At 39.4% G+C, this 22,312-nt stretch overlaps 1 protein-coding gene across 1 annotated transcript in view; it reads left to right on the forward strand.

The window, feature by feature from the left end:
• Positions 1–22,312, forward strand: part of LOC311027277 (exostosin-1) — a 225,184-nt gene that overhangs the window by 177,727 nt on the left and 25,145 nt on the right. Inside the window, exons 3-5 of the mRNA XM_084031220.1 lie at positions 6,146–6,239; positions 10,088–10,195; positions 17,174–17,293. Of these exons, the coding sequence (XP_083887346.1) occupies positions 6,146–6,239; positions 10,088–10,195; positions 17,174–17,293 (322 nt within the window). The remainder of the gene's footprint in view (positions 1–6,145; positions 6,240–10,087; positions 10,196–17,173; positions 17,294–22,312) is intronic.

A 22,312-nucleotide genomic window follows, 5' to 3' on the forward strand; every position in this document is an offset into this window, starting at 1 on the left:
CTGCAGTCAGATACTAACTCGAGGTCCTGCTGCAACTAGCACAGCTCAGTTAATTGTAAGCAGAAAGTGGATTATGCACCAGAATTTATGAAGGTAAAAAAAATAAGGGGACAAGCTGCAGAAAGATATTCTTGAGTAATCGCAATTGCTTGAATACAGGAAATATACAGTGACACTTCTTTTATACTCGTCCAGTACTGACGTTTGTGTCCCTTGGTTTGGTTTGATACAGACACAAGGCACCCTTTAGTGTCTGTATGAGATGCACTGGGCTTTCAACTAATGCTCTCTTCACAGCAAACACAAAGCGAATCACCTTTCGTCACATGCACAATTTTGATTGCAGGATCATTTGTATTCAGTAATTTAAAATAACCTCATCTAGTCATTAATATGGCAGCAACCTTGTTGTTTATACCATAGAATCCTTTTTGTACTGGCTCAGGGTGATGGTGGTAACACACCATTGCAAAGCTGCACACATATGTCCTGTTTGCTCCTCTTGGGATATCCTGGGATTCCCTCATGGACAAGCTGGGATGTCCCAGTTTCTCATAGGATCTAATCCCACCAGATCTAGCCCGGAACACTGGCAAAAGCAGTGACTCATCCTTCTCCTTGATCACTGACCTTTTCGATTCTAAACACAATGTTTGGTGAGTGAGTGGACAGCAAAATGGCGGAGGTAAAGAGTGCTGTCTACACTTGTTGGGTCATCTTAGGTATTTCTGTAAGAAAATATTGTTAGTTCAAGTGGCTTTGAGGACCGATCCTAGGTGGACTAAAATGTCTCACAATAATGGGTAATATTTTACTATTTAAATGCAGATACTAACCTTAAACTTGAAGTAAACCTGTACTGAGTCTGTTTCATCTTCTTGAACCACCGTCTTGATTGTAATTGGAGACCTTTATGTCTTTACATGTTTGTTTCATTAAATTACATATTTCAAAGATGTATGCCATTATTGCTAGAAATGGTTGATTAAATAGGCCTGTCACAATAACAAATTTTGCTGGGCGATTAATTGTCCCAGAAATGATTGCAATAAGTGATAATATTGCCGTTTTGAGACCATTTTCAACTGATATAATGATAATGACATAATAATGCAAGTACACCCTTTCAAAGATCAAAACGTTTTTTTCTAAAGAATATTTAACATGAGAACTGGAAAACATTTAAAATATCCAAAATAAATAAATAACAACCAAAAACAATAAATAAAATGGACTCTCAATCTAGTTTAACAAAAATGCACTTGAATAAAAAAACACAACCGAAACAATTAATAAATTGGATGTTTACTAGCTGAGCATCGGCAGCAGCAAGATAAGCGCTGGCGAGCACAGCAAGAGGATGGAGCTCGCTGACGAGCTGAAACGGCAGAAGACCCTGAAAGAAGTGTTTTTCAATCGGGAGAAGGCCTTCTGCGAGAAAGTGGAGAAGCTCAAGAGGGCAAGTGACCCCCAGAACTTCCAGAAAGAGGAGAACATGAAGTCCTCAACCAGCCTGGAGAACTTCATGAACCTCCAGGCTGAGATGGAGGTCACCCATGAGAAGGCTGTTCTTATCCCCCAGCTGCAGGGAGAGATCCAGACCCTGAAAGAAGACCTCTCTAAGAGGAGGTCTTAAATGACATGAGTGAGAGCCTGAACTTACAGGGCTCAGCCTGCCGGCAGAACTACATTGACCCCCATGCTGAGAAGCAAGTCACTCAAGGCCTCCAAGCCCAATTAGCCCAGCTCAAAAAACGGTACCAGTGCAAGACCCTGCAGCAGGAGCAGCAGAAGGAGGAGTTAACTCAGCTCAAAGAAGAGCTCCAGAAGAAGACCCTGGACCAGGAGCAGGAGAAGAAAGTCCTTGAAGAACAGGTCACTGCCAACCAGGAGTCACCAGCAGACAACAAGGTCGAGGTTTTATATATATATTTTTAAAAAAACGCATTTAGTTGCTAATGTGTTGGTTTACGTGTTTTTGTTTACGGTTGCCATGGTTATGGCACCGTAAACAAAAACACGTAAAGCAAAACAATAGCAACTAAATGTGTTTTTTTTTTCTTTTCTTTTTTTAAACATGGCAGCTGTCGCGTTTGGCTTTGAAACCAGTTCCATCTTTTTAAAACTCCAAATCTCAACTAACGTGTTTGCTACGAGCGGGGCTCCGATGCTACACGCTACATCAGGGGTCCATCTCCCCACACAGAGACTGTGCACTGACAGTGTGAAACTGACACAACACTTGACGAGGGCTAGACAGTGATGCACAGAGTGAAAACTCTCTGGTGGAGAGACGCAAGGAAAAATGTAAATTATCGCAGCTGGCAAAGTTACCGAGCTCATTAAAAGTTATCATGCGATTAATTGATTATCGCGACAGTCCTATGGTTAAAGAATAACAGAGACCTTAGAGAAACAAAGAGAGAAGAGTGGCTTCTCCATTTCCAAGACATCTTATACCCTGAAGCTGCTCCCTGCACCATAAGTTATGCTGTGCGAGGCATTTGTTGCCATGTCACGTCTTGACCAGAATAGGGAGGGTGGCATGTTTTTTCCTGGAGATGTGGAGGCCGGCACCACCTGAAAGAATCCCTGAGAGGTAACACCTACACACGAGGAGGCTTCACTGGGCCGGCATACCAGGAAACACGGGCTGCTGTGACAGCTGAGTCAATCAACCCAATATGTGTCAAAACTTGCAGCACCCTGGACTAGAGACTTGGAAGCTCCTCAGCGGTTGGTTTATTTGAGATGTGGTTGATATTATTTTTTTTTATCCAGAGCTTCTGACACACCATCCACCATCCTTACTGTCAAAAACAAGATGTTCTCGCCAGGGCAGCATGGCAGACCTTTTGGGTTGCTGGGCTTTAGGTCATTTTGGAAGTGATGATGATGATTATCTGATTAGATGATGATGATGATGATGATGATGATGATGATGATGATGATGATGATGACAAGTTAGCCAGCCGCTGTCTGCTCAGCTCCCCAGGAATATATAGTCAGTGTGGATTGGATGACCGAAGACTTACACTCTGCTTCAAATTTGGATTCCCATAGAGATTTGTTAAATGTTTTCACCCGCACTTAGTAAATCAGTAGTTTGTAACCAGCCAGTTTAGCTACTAAGAACTCTTGAAGAAATGTATCTACATATATTTATGAATAGCCCCCCCCCCCACCCTCCACCACTATCTTGCCTGTCCTGTAGTCCTCGCTGTTGAAGAATTGGAATCAGTAATGGATTTGTTTCCCCAAGTACAGAGAGAAAATATTGTATAACTGATACTGATATTTGGTGATGGATTAATTTTAACCATTTACTTTTTTTTCTTCCAATATTTGGATCAAGGAGAAACCTCCTCTGAGTCTATGGACCAGCCTCCACTCATCCAGCTGCATAAGTGATGAGTTTTCACAATAACTAAAATACTCTTCTGGTTTGTGTTTTTCCTGCCAAGGTTTGTAGTTTCTTGTTGTTAGTTCTCCTATAAGGGCTGGTCTCTCCAATCCCAGCGGGGCCCTGTCAGCTTCCAGCTACGTAGCACATATGTTCAAAGGGCCCTTGGGTGCTCAGTCAAATTCAGGCTGCAGCTCATGACAAAGCAGCTCTATTTTCACTGTACAATCCACACCTGGCTAGACAAAAATGTCTCCATCATCAGAGATAAAGATGACATCACAAAAAGTCAAGGTCACAAGAAGAAAATTTAATTGTAGACAAACGTTTGTTGTTGTTGTTCCTGAATAACCATCTTTATTTTGACAACAGGCACTCTGTGTCTCAGCTGCGGTTAGAATGACCTTGTCTTCTGCTGACAAACTGGACAGCTGACATCTTATTTTGCGTTTCTGTTTCATACACACACACACACACACACACAGATGCGCGCACACACAGACACACACATGCACACACAAGCACACATGTACAGTGACAGTAAGGTATATGGCAGATGTTCTCCCATCACAAAAAGTTATCATACGCAAACACACACATGGAGGCAGGCTTTCCAGGAAGGTGAACACACACACACACACACACACACACAGGTGTCTGGTGGTGAGGTTGTGGGGACAGTTGATCCCCAGACAGATTAGGCTGCAATCTGAAATCTCCTCAGGCCAGCCCTGAGATCATGTGTATACACACACACACAGCTCACACACAGCTCTCTCACACACACACACACACACACACACACACACACACACAGAAGGGACTTACTAGTTCAGAAAGTTTGAGGGAAATGGAAGTCTGGAACAGTCCTACCATCACAGAGGTTTTTATAAGGCTGGTATGAGGAGTGCAGCAGCAAAGAGAAGGCAGCTGTACTATTAACATTTTTAATACACTGTATCCAATTATGTTTTCTCCAAACACACACAGCAACTTCCCTAGCAATACATGAAAACTTCAACAAAGTAGATGGGTATTTAAGACCTATTGCAACTCAACCGATTCACTATTTACATTTAGGATCAGCTGCTACTCAGCCAGCTCTTTTGGGAGGAATTCAAGTTTCAAAGAGAGCTTATCAATTTAAGGCTTGCAAGTTACCAATTACACATATCTTCTGCTGAAAATGAGACCTTTCCCATGCAGCTTTTGGATCTACAAGGTGCAAAATCAGTGCAGGCATAATCAAAATGTCATTCTACATTCTATCAATTAAAGTGGATATTCTAGCAAGACATTTTTTTTTTTGATTGACCTTTGAGAGAACTTATGTCTCGATATCATTAATTGTCTAATATACAACCTAAGTAACTGATTCCTTGTTTGTAACCTACTGCTAATCTGAACCGTGGACTTGTTTTGCATTTGATGCAAAGAGCATCAATTGCCAACATGAATAGCAATTTCCTTTCAATAATTTTAATGATGAGACACTAGGAGAGCTGAAAAATCTGCATAGAAGAATAGATTGCAAAAGAAGAAGAAGGGGGAAAAAGCAAGAAGGGGCACTGGATAGATCAGTTGGTAGAGTTAGCGCCCCCATGTACTGTGGCAAGGTCCGCACTGCAGCGGCCCCGCGTTTGAATCTGACAGCAGTCCTTTATGCATGTCGTCCCTCTCTCTTGCCCCCTTTCACTCTCATGCTTTCCTCTCTGAATAAAGGCAAAAAGGCCAAAAAATAACTTATAAAATAAAAAAACGATAAAAGACCTAAAATGCTTCCCTGTGGGATCCCACATTTTATTGGCTGTGGTATGGACATGGTTCCATTTACACTCACCAGTTGGTCTCTACCCTCCTTTAGATGTTATGCTTCACATTGCGAATTATTATTTTCTTATAGAGAAGAATACATTTATTATAGTGGACATGAGTTAAAAGTATTTTTTGTGCATATCTGAATTCCCAGAGTTTTATAACTCTACTCACTGTTCCAAAAACACCTGAAGCATGGCAGAAAAATGGCTGCAATCCATTGTTCCTACCATAAATCCAATCTAATTACAAGCTGCTGTCCTCCACAAAGGAAGAAGCTACAGGGAGCGACTGCTTAAAAAGCATCACTCAAAATCAGTGTGCCTTCCTGTGAAACCTGCCTTAAACGGCTGCTAACTCGCACTTTAATCATTTTGCCAGTAGAATATAAGTATCAGCCTTGAAATGCTGAGTTGATCTCAGTTGAAGGACAAGATCAGTAGTTTAGTGAAACCTTCACTAAAGGTTACCGTCTGTGGAGGATTCTCTCTTCACGTATCTTGATCAAATAAAATGCGTTTAGGGCCACCGGTGTTTGATTATCTCCGGACTGCTTTTTCCTCTCCAGCACATTTAATTATTTCTCAGCTGTATATGTTTTGATGTGTTAAATCTACTGATCTGGCTTTTACTAGCTCACAATTCATGAAAGAGATCAAGCCCTTGAAAAAGTCTATGCTAGCTATTTATGTGTGTGGGTACTGAGCAAATGGCAACATCGAAATGTAGATTCAGGGTTTGACAATCTTTTTCGTTTTTACCTTTTACCTTTCTAAACTGTATTGTCATCTGGAAAATGTCGTGATTATTAGATGTGCTTGTGCGCTAGGGAAAATGTACCCCTTTCCTTTTGTACTTTTTCTTCGTTTGTTGAGGTTTTTTCTCCTCATCTTCTAAACTGATTTTTTTTTATTTGTCTTTGTGTAGGTTTGACTACCAGGAGCTGCTTCATAACTCCAGTTTCTGCCTGGTGCCCCGGGGACGACGTCTTGGATCCTTCCGCTTCCTCGAGGCACTGCAGGTGTGTGTGTGTGTGTGTGTGTGTGTGTGAATATATATTTTGTATTTGTGCTGCAGTGGATTACGTGATTACATACGTATCTCTCCATGTGTGAATATACAAGGTGTGAACATACTACATGAGAGTAAAAGGTCATGTTTAAAAATTGCTTAGACGGTAAGCTGTGAAAATGTAACACAGTACGAGAATGTTGCATGTATGCAACATTCTGCACAAAGTGAAATCAATATGTTAAGACTGTCACTCTCTTAATGAAAGGTGCTAAAGTCCATTATTTTTGCACTCCAAATGTAATAGTCATGGTAGAATAATTGAATGGAAAATTCTCCAAACATTAATGAATAACTTGAAATAAATACTTTTAACTTTAATTAAAACACATTAGCATCTATCCGCATCAGATTTTTTAGTAATGATATACGATAATACCATTTGTAATAACATTAAACATTTTAGTTCCCGACATGTTACATTATCTAGGACTGTTACATGTTGACACGGGGCCCTAATATACTTTTACCATAGCCTAACATTGGGATTGGGGTGTCTGTAAATGTAAAAACCGGGGGCACTTGCTGCATGGATGCTGAAGATCGCCAAAAGATCTGTGTGATTTACTCGAAATTTAACTTTCTTTTGCCTCATGCGCCACTGAGCAACTTCCACAGGAATGAGCAGGGCGCCGCCTCCAACGCTGCAAAGCATTCTTTTTATACATCAACGTATCAGACAGCCTGTGGAGCTCTAGCTGGGCACTTCAACAAATCAAAGAGTTCCTCGTCCTCCTCTTAGCAACAGTTGATCTTATTACTATTGACAATCTGTCATCCCCCTTCTACAGAGAAAGGCCCCTTTCTGTCGACGCATCGCAGAGAAAAGCAGCGTCTTCAGACCGCAGATGTGTTCATCTTTCATTAGCACCTTGTTTCTATCCGTCTCTCTGTTGTTGTGACATTAAGTATCAGACTGCCCTGTGTCCGCCCCTGGAGGGCTTGTTTACCTTGTTCTTGTTTTTTTCCCCCTCTCGCTTTCCAATTATATATTCTGTTGACGACACACACACACACCACACACTGCAAGTTTAGGAATAAATAGGTTGTGCATGCCTCCACCAAGGGGACTCAAGAATTTGTATGCAGGTTTTTACTCAGCGCTTCGAAAATCCTACATCCAACTGATTGCACCATTTAGCTGAAGAGTGAGCAGATACGCTTGGAGTACATTAAAATGAGTCAGTCGGGGCTTTTTATGAGAGAACAATTCATTTTTTTTTTACTTTTGTTGATCAGTTATGACACATTAATGCACATCAAACAGCCAATTTTCATCTGCAGTCCCTGGGCAGGTTTATTTTGGTGCCACCAACCTCTCCGTAGTCTGTATTTGTCATTTTTTTCGGAATCCTAATTGAGTGTTTTTAGTCAAAAGTAATGAACAAGTGGAGGCTGAGCTTTGTGGTGACATATGAAAAAAGGTTGGAGATATTTTTTATGTAAAGATGCACAAAGCAATATGGAAGAATGATCGGTAGGGGGGTAAAAAAAAGGGGGCAATACTTTTAATTAAATGTTCTTTTTTAAATGCATGCCAATTATTTTTAATGGCTTTTCAGGGAATCAGAGCAGAATAGAGCAAAAGGAAAAAAGAAAGGAAGCCGTCTGTGCAAATACTAATCATCACTATATTTGGAGGGCATGAAAGGGGATGACGGCGAGGAGAGGACAAGAAAAGGAAAAGTCATCTCACAAAGCCGGACTAATCAAAGCAGTGAGAATTTGCATCGACAGGTCACTGATCATGCACTCGGCATTTTGTGAATCTCCTTTAATCTCCCAGGTTCACTTGATTAAGAATCCAGTCGAACTTGAACTTTAAGTGAAAATACCAGACTTATTGAATTTCTTTCTCTCACTCTCCACCGACACTGAGCCGCTGCTTGAGACAACACAGAAGGATCATACCTTACAATAAGTCATTAAAGTGAAGCCATGTATCAGTTTGACAAGTGACATCCTGGACTATGAGACCCCCCCCCCCGATTTCCCCTCTGAAAAACTTTTTTTTAACTATACTAATAAGCAGTACGTGAAAACTTAAAGATCACCATTATTCACAGATATACTTTCAAATATTTATTTATGTTTTGTCTGTCTATGTCTGCTTCCCTTATTTAAACAAAGCACATGTGAATTTGTTAGATGTGTTTATGACACGTTCAAATCTGTTTCCTGCATGTGCACATGGTGTTAATTAATAAAAAAAAATAATATTGCGGTACTCAAGTGCCCTGATAATTATTATCATTCCATTATATCCATTGCTGCTGTTGGTATTACACATTCAATAATTTCTAGGATTTCACAACAAATAAATTGCATTATTGTATACATCACATGCTTTAATGGTTATATTTGACAATATAATATACACTTTCCTGAATGTAGTTGTGAAATGGATTCACAGCCTTTATTAAAACCGCAAAGAGGTGAAAAAGGAGCGCCACATTAAACCTCATTTATAAAAAACAAAGGGCATTAAATCCAAAGTATGAAATAAAAGCACACATTGAACATAAGTTATATTAAAACACGATAGATTAAGATTATTTGAAATAAATACATTAAATGGATGCATGTAAATAAAACATGATAATAATAATAATAATAATAATAATAATAATAATAATAATAATATATCCTAAATTACAAGTAATTCCAACAAATGGTTTAAACACAGACAGCTAAATTGCCTCCTATTCAAAGAGAAGAAAATAGGTTCTTTATTCATATTTATATCTCACTTAAAATGTCCGTATGCCTGCTGCTAGATTATAGTGTGTTGTAAAACATTCATTAAATCTTTATACACTGCCTATAAATGCTTTATGGTCTGAACTCCTCAGCGTCCGTCCCTCTGCTACTTATGAAGCTCAAATTGATGTAGTGACCCTCTGGACTGTAACCACCATGACGGGACAGCAAACCTTCAGTAATGCTCCAATGTTGTCGTTTAAAAGCACTATTTGGTTTAATTGCCCTGTTAGCCATCACTGTGATGCATTATGACATGATTATAAGTGGTCATTGTTTCAATTAAGTAAAGAAATTACAATTTTAAAATAAAGAACACACAAAGCATAGTAAAATACATTTTAATAAATCACATTAAAATGATCATAAAAACATAATATACTATGGGGATTATAATTCACTGATCCTTGTAACAAGCAATTGTGAAGTAGTGATATTTGACGTCAAACGACATGATAAAATGCTTTAGAATGTGTTTTGAGTTTTGTTATAGAATATGATGAATATTTGTGACTGCTATAACTTTTTATAGCACTTTAATTATACTGTGACAGGAGGTTACTTATAATGCATTTTAAGTATTCTTCTCATGCATTATCCTCCTGGGGGTCATAAAAAGTCTGACACATGCCTCTTTCCCACCACTTCAGGGTTAAAAAAGTAAAATCTTTACACACATAGCCACTCTCTATTTTATATTCTTTTGCGATTCAGTTCGAGCATCTCTGCTGAAGTTTTTAGATGACAAACAAAGTTTAGCTAATTCCCATGAACACTGATTTAATATCTGTATATGATTTAAGCTTAGAATATAATGAAAGCGCACCACAGGCTTATAGATGGGGCATGAAATAAGTGAAAGTGAAAAAAAAGATCCAGAAAACGATATATTTTCCAGTTTAATAAGGACACAGTTATAACAGTGCAGCAGAGTACACAATAAACTCCCATCCATTAGATATGAGTGATGAACATAAGCCTCATGGTAAAGTGACTTTACAGCAACACAGGGCATTTTTTGTTCTCCCTTTCTAACAGGCGGCGTGCATCCCGGTTATTCTGAGTAACGGCTGGGAGCTTCCCTTCTCTGAAGTCATCGACTGGAGGAAAGCCGCCATCATCGGAGATGAGAGACTCCTGCTACAGGTAGGAATGAAGGAGGAAGGATACACGATGGATGGGTTTTACAGCAAGGAATATACAAAGAAGGGACAAGGGGCAAGAGATTGTATTATTACATTACATAGTTGCAGCAGATACGTGGATGGAGGCAGTGTTGGAGTTATGTACTACATTTTCAGGGGTTGGAGGGTACTGAACACATGTGCCCAGCTACATGCAAAAGTATACAATCAATGCATGTCTATTCATAAAGAGAATATTTGGTCTGGGACAACAAAGAGACAGAAAAATGTTTCACAGGTGCAATGTTTTTTATTTCAAATTGTTACTTTGTTGAAGAGACCAGACCTAGGTTTCATCTCGTACAGTTCTGAACATACAGGCTCAAATGAAGAGGACTTTCCCTCCAAAGACAACAGGTGTGTGACACGCCTAGAGTTCACCCTAGGCGGCGACCTTAAGTTAGAAGTGCCTTAAACATGCACTCTCTCTGCCAACCATCAGGGGGCGACTCCTCTGGTTGCATGGAAGTCTATGAGCAAATGACCCTGCCTCTCACTTGATTTATTATCTCAGTAAACATGTTAAACAGTTTATGATCCTCTCTACCACGCTAACAATGCAGTTAGCTGATTTTATTAACACTTAGTGTGTTAAGTTGACTTTGAATTATGAAGCTAACTTTGTCAGCAGCATCCAGATCCAGTAGGGTTGCTGCTGGGTTTTTACCAAAATAACCAGGAAAATATACATTTAGATTAAAAAAAAACAGTAGCACCAAATATTCCGCTCTGAATATCTGCGTTCCGGAGAGGTTGTGTCTTTCTCAGGGTCATCGATGTCTGCGTGGACATCTTCCTCTGATATAATTGTCATCTCTGGTTCCCTCCTGGGGCTAATCATAATGATTCAGCTGGGGCCGATTCTACACAGAAGCATAGCACATAGATCAGGTATCGTTGATACGATCGATGGGAACAGACCTGTTCTTTAAATCAAGACATTGACATGTGGGTGGAAAAATCCCGGCTCAGTCAAGTAGCATTAGATACAACAATGGACAGGTTTCTGTGCAGGAGACCAATGACTGACAGTTCAGTATTATTATCAACATGATGAGTCATTTTTGTGGCTTGAGAGAAGGGATCAGCTCGGGTGTATACCATTAGCTATCAGCATATATCAACACAGTAATGAGGCGGAGACACTCAGTTCAATAATGGAGCGAACGCTAATTGCAGTCATGTAGCTTTTAGGAAATTGTTTTTCATTTTGACATGACAGCTGTGATATTCACATACTCACACCTCTGCCAGTAACTGTTTTTATCTGAGACAGATCATTCCACAATTGGATCTCCTTCTGTTTTTTACAAGAACGTGCAGAACTTGTGATATTTGCATTCTGTAATTGCTCTCTGTATTTTTTATTTGCCACCTGCATGACCTGTGCAGCCACCTGGACAGCGCAGAGGTGTGAAAGTGTGTGTGTGTGTGTGTGTGTGTATGTATGTATGTATGTATGTGTGTGTGTATGTATGTACTGTATGTATGTGTGCGTGTGAGAGACTTTCATTAATGTGAATCTCACAATAGCAGACAAGCCATCATTAAAAGTATAACAAACTGGGTTTTTTGATTAAATTTCTAAACATTGACAATTAATTGAACAAAACAAGCATTCTTCTGTTTTTTATTATTTTGTGTTGATGCAGACATATGAGGAAGTAATTAACATTTAGTTGCAGGAATAAAGACCTTTGTGCGTACACAGCAGGATGAAAAACAAACACGCATCGGCAACAAAAAACATTTTTTGGAAACTTCTGGCAAATTTTTTGGCACTCCAATCTGGTGAAGGTTGTTTGTCGTACCGTCTCTTGTTTCCTCTCCTCCTTTACTGCCACTTATGGAAGCTCTGAGAGGCCAGTGAGAGACAAGAAAATGTGGTTTTCCAGGTCTCATCTAAATTGTTTTCTCTCTGCTGTTCATGATTGTGCAGAAATGGAATATGATATTGATCACTATGTTCTCTATTAGTGTAGCAAGAATTTGTTTTTTGCTTAAAATGAGCCCTTCATATCTATATAGGGGTCCTCTCTTCAGAGTCCGTTTCTACAGTGGCCAAGAAAGGACAAACCAAACACTGGCTACTTTTACGTTACTTGATGGCGACCGTTGTTCTAACACACTTGGAGAGTTAGGTGTGAGCAGAGGAGTTTATTGTTTCCAGCAATACCAAAAATGTTCAAATACTTCAAGATACGTTTGGACAACATACATGTATGGATTCTTAAAGCTGAAGACCTCATGTATTCAAACCAGCATAAAATGAATGTCTTTCCTAAAAAGACCATCTTCCAAAAAAAAAAAAAAAAAAAACCCTTACCTATAGCACTCTGATCATAGCACTGTTGCTCTTAAGGTACTACTTTACTCAGATGAGGACCTAACACTTGTTCTATTTTTAGCTCTTATTTTATCGGCAATGATACGTTGTGGTTTCTTTGTTTCATTCTTTTGACAAATGTACTTATTGTAAGTCGCTTTGGACAAAAGCGTCTGCTAAATGACCTAAATGTAAATGTAATGGATGGTGTCTATCGGGCATTATCAGGTTCATTGTTTAAGACACTAAATTATAATTATTTTTATATCATAGTAGAGTCAGTATCTCTGCGTTTTAAACTGTTTTCTGGGCAAAACAAGCAGCTTGCAGACGTCACCTTGGACTCTGGAAAATGGTGATATTATAGACTCAACAATAAATGGACTATTCGAAATACTAATCAATTTAATTGATGATCTAAATCAGCAAAGAGCATAAGCTGTATATGTATGGGCCATAAAATAACGTTAAAAGCATGCATGAAAAACTCCTTTATCAGCATAAAATCACATGCAACATTTGACACATGCCTAATTGTTATTATGTTTTGTATGCTTTGATAAATGCATATACAGAGCAGGTTAAACGTGTGTGGCACTTGTGTTGTTATTTTTTATAATACAAAGCTCCCTTGACTTCGAGGACACCTTGAAGCAGCTTAATTTGTTTCCTGCAGTACCGAGACAGCTGGCAAGATGGCAAGAGTTCAATCGCTTTCTGGAAATGAAGTGTCAGAATAGACTCGTTCAAGCTCAAGGATTTGGCTTTATTGCACAGTGGACAAAAAAAACGAAAGGAAAATCATTAAAAGCATTAAAATACCCATGACACCATTTCATTATTTGGTGAAGGTGACGGCATCTGTGGAGTATAATAAAAAATACAATAACAAACGTGTTTCTGGTTGGTAAACACATCCTGGAATGGGAGCCCTTTTGTTCTATTGTTTTTCTTCTTCTCACAAACACACACACACACACGCTCAACACAACATCGGAATTCTAACACCTGCTGCGAGAGTTGAATCTCATTACTTTCAATTACATCACTGAGAACTGCAATACCTGACTGTTTAATATGTAGAGTTTCTACTCCCCCTGTGGAGAAGACATACACAACACACACACACACACACACACACACACACACACACACACACACACACATACACACACAATGCCCCTGCTGAGAAACATGAACCCTATTAGAGTCAATCGAGGGGGAAGAGAATTGAGCTGATTTGATTGGTGTTGTTTATATACTACCTCGGAGAGCTGAACAATTAAAGCTCGCTCTGCTGTCGGCGGATGATCCCACTGACGTCAACGGCAATGTGTCTCCAGACCGTGACTCTTTATTTTGACACAAACTAAACCATTTATCGTTGTACACCTAAGTACTTTAAAAAAAATTTTGAAAATCAAACAGTAATGAATAATATGAAAATATGTTCACAAAAAAAAAACAGTTTTTGACTCCTATTCAGAAAATAAATACAATCCAGGAACAGCTCGGCTAGAGCCGATTAAACGGTGAAATGCTGCACAATTGTTTGTTATGTCACAAGGAAGGATTTTACTTCTCTGTGACGTTATCATGGCGTTAGCTATTTTATGCTGTTGCTTTGAACGCAAGGTTAACAGTCGAGAAGTGTTTACCGATGAAGAATGTGTGTGCTGGCACTGCACGTATTTGACTGCCGAACGCGACGCCTTGACGGATGGCTTTCCGTTGCGTTGACCTCAAGTCTGGTTAACAAGTAAAGTTGGATTGAACTTTTTTCAACCCTTGCTACATCGACACATTGCTGTCTAAATAAAAGAAAACGAGTGGGCAGAGTTGTTGTTGCGCAGCTGCCTCGCAGTGGTTTGTTTACTGTAGACATGTAGATAAAGTCAGAAAAAACTCCATTCGTCCTGAGGGAAATGGCAAGTGCTGCACAACAACTAGAGTGCAAATATATAGAGCGTGCAATTTTACAAGAATGTTTGGGTTTGCAGGGACGAGGTAAGAACAGCTGAGCCGGACATGAGGAGAAGCTCATTGATCCCAATTAGAGACCAAGCCAAGCAGCTGAGGAATCTTTGGCACCGCTCTCCTGGATGGTGACCATTGTGTTGAGCTCGGCTATTCTCAGATATCATTAGTATTATAATGAAACAGATATTTCTAATCTTTGATAATATGATGTAAGGCTTCGCGTCGAGCCAACGGCCCTTAGCTGCTGAGAAATCATTGTAAATCACAGTAGCTTTTTGCTTAATTTTAGCATTATCAGGACCTATTCCACTGTTGGCACTATGACTCTTCGTGAAGAGGTTTTGGCAGGGCCGGCACAAGCTCTTTGGGGGCCCTAAGCAGAATTTGATTTGGGGCCCCCTCCCACCATCGCAGAGTCACCTGTGCTTGATGATTATTGACACAAATGTCACACTATAGTGTTACATTATGAATTGTATTAATGATTAATTATATCACAAATCACATATCCTGTGATATTTTTCTAAGGGGCATCAGACATCATTAACTCATTTTGTATCCTATTAAATCAGAATTCTTCTTTTGCGTAGGCCTACTTATATGTTTATGTCACCTGTTTCATTCATTTAATATGTAAAATTAAATGCTGCTTGGGGCCCCTGGCCAACAGGCAGCCATTTAGTTCACTTATGTCTCGGGCCGGCCCTGGGTTTTGGGTTCCTTGCCAGAACAACAGAAGGGTCCTTCATGGGCTCCAATCCAGCAACCCCTCTTGAGGACTATTGAGGCTGTTAGGAACATAGGGCCTCATTCACCAACTGTTCTTAAGAGGATATTTCGTCTTAAACCTAACACAATTTTCACAGTTCTGACATTCATCAGTGTTTTCTTATATTGGGTTTGATTTGAGTTAAAAGCGTAATCTATGTAAGAGCACATGCATTTGAGTGCTGACAAAATAATTGGTGATTGCGTTTTATTCAGTTCTACTGTTATATATATTTTTTAATAATGTTTTGATTACAGTGGAAACTTTTTTTTTTACAGTAGAAACAGTTTTTTAATTTCCATTTCTGATGCTAATAAATATGGAAGCTCATTTGGTGTTCCCTTCCTGCAGAAGTCCACTTTTGTACTTTGACCCAGTGATGTTTTTTTTTACGTTTGTTCAGTGGGATTTTATCGTCAGAATTCTGCGTTTTAAGAACACGTCCTGAATCGGATGTAGATATTTTCTCAGGACCTTTCTTAAGAACCCTTTGGCTTGAACAATACTCATTCACTTTTCAGCTTCATTGTCAAGCTGAGTGGAGCTGCTAAGGTCATGTCCGACCTCATCAAGGAGGTAGTTTGTTTTTCTTCGAGCTGAGGATCAACAGAGCATCCTGCTCCGTCTTCCTCGGCTCATCACGATGTTTAGCTCCCCGGTCAGGTTGGCAGGATCCTCATCTCCCTTGATTTCATCCCACCACTGCCTCTCCCCGAGGGTGTTTCTGCGGCAAGGCACAAGCCAGCTGCTCATGTCCTCCATGACAATGTAAGCTGGGACCCGGTTGCCACCAGGAACAGGTTATTCGGGCCCTTAGCAGGTCTGCAGAATTCAGTGGTACATTGCCGTCGCAGAACTGCTTTGAAGCCACTTGAGGCAATAAAAAGAAACAAAAACTGATGATTTGTTGTCACTTGATATTTATTCAAATTAAATAGATGAGCAATCATGAATACCTTTTGGGATATACAGTTTGTGATTTATGATGGACATGGTGATGGATTTATATGATATAGGGCAAGTTGCTTGCACAAAAACTAAGTGACTGTCAAGTGACTGAAGCTTGAATCTTGCATTTTTGCTGCTCTTTCCTTTTCCTTTTTCCTATCATATAGGAGTAATATAAAAAGTGTTATGATTTAATGAAGGAGCTCCATTGTAGTGGTGAATTACTGAATTGGTGGACAAATCTAATAGTAGATCAGCCGTTGAGGTTATTATCAAATCAAAATACTAATCTGGTTCCAGCTTCTAAAATTTGGATTTTAATATCGTTATGATTTTGGATTTTTGTTCTGTCAAACTAATGTCAAGTTTCACCCTGGGCTCCAGAAAAGAATGTCACTGTGCCTTACTTAATTAGTATCATATGAAGAACATTCTGTTTTGTTTGAAGAACATAAGTTATGTTGTCGCCGTAGGGATCTCGATCACATCTGATGAGGCTGTCTAACAAAAAAAGGGTTGCTACGCCCTGAATTATTTATTGATTCGAACCAGTTTCAATGGAACTTTCTAGTTTCCTCTTCCTCCCATCAGGTCTGAATGGAGTATAAGAGATGGACAGCAGGTGGTTTAGTTACCGAAGCGTCCCGACATAAGCTCGTTGACAGACAGAGTAAGATGTGGGGGTGGATAGTCTTGAGGGAAGGAGAAGTTTCGGCTAATCTTTTCTCCACGTCCACAAAATTACTTTTGCTTCCTATTGCTAGCTTCCTCCACCTGTCTGCTGGCTCTACGCTTTGTTGTGTTTTTTTCTTCCACACTGGTTCTCATTCTCTCGCTCGACATTGTTTGAAATCCAATCGATCTCACTGTCATTTTTTTGTCCTCTGGCTTTTTCTTCCCTTCTCGTCTTCCTACAGGTTCCCTCCATTACCCGGTCCGTGGGCCGTGACAGGATCTTGGCCCTCCGCCAGCAGACTCAGTTCCTGTGGGACGCCTACTTTTCTTCTGTAACCAAAATCGTCTTAACAACTCTGGAGGTACGCCTGGGAAAGAAATGGTCTTCATGGGAGTTTTGTATTTAGTTTTGTCAGGAGGGCTTGATTTAATCAACCAAACGGCCAATCTGTTTCTGTGCTGTACATTGGCGCCAGCTATGCCTCACCTCCCAAAAGGAACTTTTGAAAAAAATTCTTCCTCCAGTTGTCAGTTATATTTTTCTAAAGGTTAGCCGAGTGTGCCCCCCTTTCCGTCTTGTTCTGCTTCGTGTTCATCCGTCTGCACCTCTTCTAGCCACAGAGCCCAGCATCACTATAGTAATTGGGGGTTGTTTATCTTGCTTAATGCCACCCAAAAAAAGTAGCTGTTGATTTAGTGTGTTTTTGAGGTCAGTCTTACTCTTTGTTTGCATTTTCTAACCAATGTCCAGTCATTATATAAAAGTACAACAATACACCTCAAATACAACATTCAACACATTTCAACCCAAACGATCAGATCTGAGTGACTTTTCAAAAGCAGACTGAACTTTTTGGGAGGGAGGGACAGGAGGTCCAGAACGAGGAGAAGCACAGCCAGAATAGGAAGAATACAGCATTTTTGAAAAAAAGCATGAAAAAATGTTCTGGTAGTAATCTGAAATACGAGTAAATGTGTTACTTACGCATGGCAAGCATGTCAGCAAGAAGTAGCTTTTTTAAACATCTACCAGGCACAGAGCATCATGGTCATTCATTCAGTGTCTCATATCAGAGTCTGATATTTATTTCCCTTTTGCCTCTGTTTAAGATAAGATATTTGCTACCATAGGGTTTAGGGGAATGAATTAACATGAAGACTTATATGTCCATCGTATTATCATGCTGTATAAGCAAGAACTAAACATTTAAACACCTTAGAAATATATTTGTTTAAGCTTCTTTCAAGAATATTTAATGAAACACCACTAACACCACTAAATTTGTGGAAGGAGGACATTCATGTACAATCTGGAAAAACTCTGAAAAAAAAGTTTGATTTTAAACATGACACGTAGACTGGAAATGAGCATTTTGATGCCTGAAATCCAAACACAATGTAAGCATGAGGATGAGGCAGTGTGGAGTGCCAAATGTGAAAGAGGTCTGTACTCTCTGGCAGCCCTCAAGTTAGAGAGGCTGCAGTGTGTGTGTGTGTGTGTGTGTGTGTGTGTGTGTGTGTGGGTGTGGGCGTATCTGCCTGCTCTCAAGACTAGAAAGCTGGAGGCTGCCTCATTAAATGACCTCGCTAGCTCAAGTGCAGAAGATGAACTCGCTGTATAAGAACCATTCCTCCTCTCATTTCATTCTCTGTTGATGTTAGTTCTCTTCTTCACAGCCTTGATTCAGTCCCCAGGGACTATTTTCTCTCCGTAGCATCTCCGAATACAGACACAGAACATAATAATCCTCTTAATTACCGCCATAATCATCACATAAACATCAGTGCAATCACTGTGATCTCTCTTGTAGCACACATTATTGTTTGCAATCATCACCACTTTGCGTCATCATCTGCATCATTGCAATAACATCGAAGTCGCCACTCAACTACAGTCTTGTTGAGATAAGAGTCCTCAACAAAATCTGAGATATAACCACTAGCGTATGAGAGAAGTCATTAGCATACACATTACAATCAGATTAAATTACTACACTTTGTTCTCAATTTCTATGGTGAGATGTTGTAGAAAAAGAGTGTGAACGTCTACGTTTTTAGGATGTTTTTCACTGCATAACTTTGAGGTGAATCATACATTATATCTTTTGACAAATTACTCTTAGACGTGGAGAAGAGAGTGTCTTAGTGAATCATAATTGCAAATAATAATTTGACAAATACTAATTGAAAAAGAAAACTTTAACAGCACTTTAACTTTGACTATTTTCTGGTAATAGTTGATTACAATCCTATTTTCTGGTGGAATATCATGTTTTTACTTGTGAACTGTCCCTTTAAAAGGCACAAGTCACAACAAGAAATATTCCTTTCTCTTACCTGTAGTACTATTTCTCAATCTCTTGATTAATTTGGTATGAGTTGCTGACTGTTGGAGATGTCGACTCTAGAGGGACTATTTTCTTTAAACCATAGATCCTTCATGAAACTGCTCACAACGAGGTCTGTGGATTATCTTAAGTAACCAGGTCACAAATTCTTGAAAGGCAACACATTACTTTTTAATTATTCAAATATAGTATTTGTCACATAGTCCCAATCTATTCGAGAGGTATCACTACAACTGATATCTCCAAAACAACTGAAACAATCTAGATTGATGAATAGCACTACAGCTGAGAGGGAAAATATGCATTTCTGATGTTGCTGAACATTGACGACTATGGCCGCAAGTATCATGCTAAATGCTAAAATACAGTGAAGCACAAGAACTGGCTCAGTAAAACTGTTGCAGTAAAACCCCTTAGTGTATCTGAGCCAGGGTGGGTGTTTTTTTTTTTACTAATAAATGAAACAGTGGGTTATTTTTACTATCAATTTGACTCTCCCTTCAAAACATAGAGAATTATGCTTGTTGGTATTAATTGGTTTTCTTTTTTTTGTCATAAAGATTCAAAAGCATAACAAGAAAAAATAAACAACACAGAAGCCGAACATATATAAAAAGTATAAAACAAGCATGCTTTTGTTCTTCATACAGAAGCTGCATTTTTTAGAACAGTAAACTCCAGAATGGGTTGTGTAGCTTAGTTAGCATGCATGAAGTGTCCCAGTGTTTTTTTTTGCGATGTCTGTCAGGGCCCTTTAGAAGCTTTTCACTGGTCAGGCCGCTTAATTGGCTCCTCAGCAACTGCTCAGTAGTCGGTGCTTTAGCTGACCAGGATTCTGGAGGAAGAAGGAAGAACACATTTTACCTTCAATTCTCACAGTTTATGATCAAAAGTTGAAATGAAGCTATGACAGAACAATTAAAAACATGCTCTGCTGTTCTTGCACTGATGCACGGTCACATAATCAACCATTTGAGTGGATTCAATTGAAAAGTAGTCCAGTATGTAAAAGTGCATACTTTACCTGCAGATAAACGTAAAATAATGACACATTGATTGATCAACAGACTCAATGTAATATATAGCTTTACCTTTCAGCTTGACAACATTCCTCAAATTGCAGCATTTTCCCCCTCTTTCAATCGCAACACAAACAGCACCTCAGTGACACCACCAAATGCCAGCGCTAGCAGGGTATGAAATTAGACAGAAGCCCACTGACAGCCTCATGCTACTGGCCAGATGTGCTAAAACTGAGAGCCAGCACGCCACCAGGCTAAATGGGTGAAATGAGGCGTTGTTGATAACTGTAGTGGCCCACATACTGCAAGCCTGACAGTTGGTGGCACGGCATGTGTGTGTGTGTGTGTGTGTGTGCGTGTGTGTGTGTGTGTGTGTGTGTGTGTGTGTGTGTGTGTGTGTGTGTGTGTGTGTGTGTGTGTGTGTGTGTGTGTGTGAGTGTTTAAGAGCTTGCTTAAGTGACAATTCTCCACAGATCAGCACACCGCTCTGGAGCCAGAGGGAAAAACCTGAATGCCCCAAATAATGTGCTCTTCCACTCTTTTCCCTATGTTATATATGTTACAGTCGAGCTGAAAATGTTCATAACATATTTTATTGAAGTTGAAGTAGTACTGCTTCTTCTTTTTACAGACATACTTTATATACTTGGTGGATATCAATTATTTATAAGGAATCATTCGAATCCAAAATATAGTGAGCATCTTGTTACTTTTAAGTGCTTCATACCGTCACAATGAATCCTCTATTATGTTTGATTTAATTCAGTCAATAATTTGAAATTACACAAATTAATTTAAAAGTAATGCTTGCTTTTTTTCCCCCCTGTTAGTTTTGCGCTTCATTAAAATGCTTAATGTATTTCACCATTTCTATTCATTCTGTAACAAACATCAGAAAGGATTAGTTTTGGTTGATAATTTATTAATCCCCTGGGGGGGAATTCTAGTGTCACAGCAGCATTGCACAAACACTGAACAAGGAAAAGTGCTCCCCAAAAAAACATTAAAACACGAGTGCTAAAACAGGAGTTAATAGTAAATAGACATTAGAAGTTCTATTAACATTTGAAGAGCTTATAAACAATGATATGTTGTAATAGATAATCAGCTCCACCTTCGCCGACAGTTAGGCAGTTAGATCATAAACAGCAGTAAAAAATAATTCAGTAACATAATATCTTTGTGTTTTAAAGGTTTCATAACTGGATCATTTTAAAACTAAAGCGATACTACAGTATAACAAAGGACGTCCTCGCTGCTGAACTTAAGATGCTTGTGTATTTCAAGGCCCAGCAGCAGCAGGTTGAAGTCCAGTCGCTGGTCTTCCTCTAAAGCCCCCTGAAGGCTCATCACACTCAACCTGCTTTCCTGACCTTTGGTAACAAGCCAAAAAGATAATATTAGCTACATAACTAATGGACTCCGCATGTTGGGGGCATGTTGATGCCCCGAGTGAAGCAGTTCAAGTATCTCGGTTCTGTTCCCTAAGCACCAGCTGCAGCTAACAGCTGGCTACTTTCATTTCCAAGTATTATCACGTCTGCAGTTAAGAGGGGGAAGTGTAAAAGAGGCCATTGAGGAACACTGTGTTGTTTTCTTGTGCTATGATATTAAAATGAAAAATAGAGATATAATAGTGCGGTGCCCCTGGTAGCTCACCTGGTTGAGTCCTTCTTTCCTGTCCATCTTATATATATATATATAAATATAATAAATAAAGCCGTATAATGCTAAACTCTAAGCCTGCCCATTTTTCAGTGATCCAATCAAATATTCACTGTGTACGCGGTCACAGTGCATAAAGAAAAGATGCGTTGACTTTACTGTACCTTTAAGGGTTTATGTGTATGGTTTTGGCTGTGCTGTAAAAAGCACCTACTTCCATTTACATTTTCATGCACCTGAAAACAGCAGCTTTGTTTTCGGCTTTGTGACAATGCATTTTTGAGATTATGCAATGGCTGTTTCTAATCGTCTTTGCCTTTGTTTTTGTATTTTCTTCTTACTCTTT

The sequence above is a fragment of the Eutrigla gurnardus genome (genome assembly GCF_963514095.1).
Source record: "Eutrigla gurnardus genome assembly, chromosome: 16".
Classification (NCBI taxonomy): Eukaryota; Metazoa; Chordata; class Actinopteri; order Perciformes; family Triglidae; genus Eutrigla; species Eutrigla gurnardus.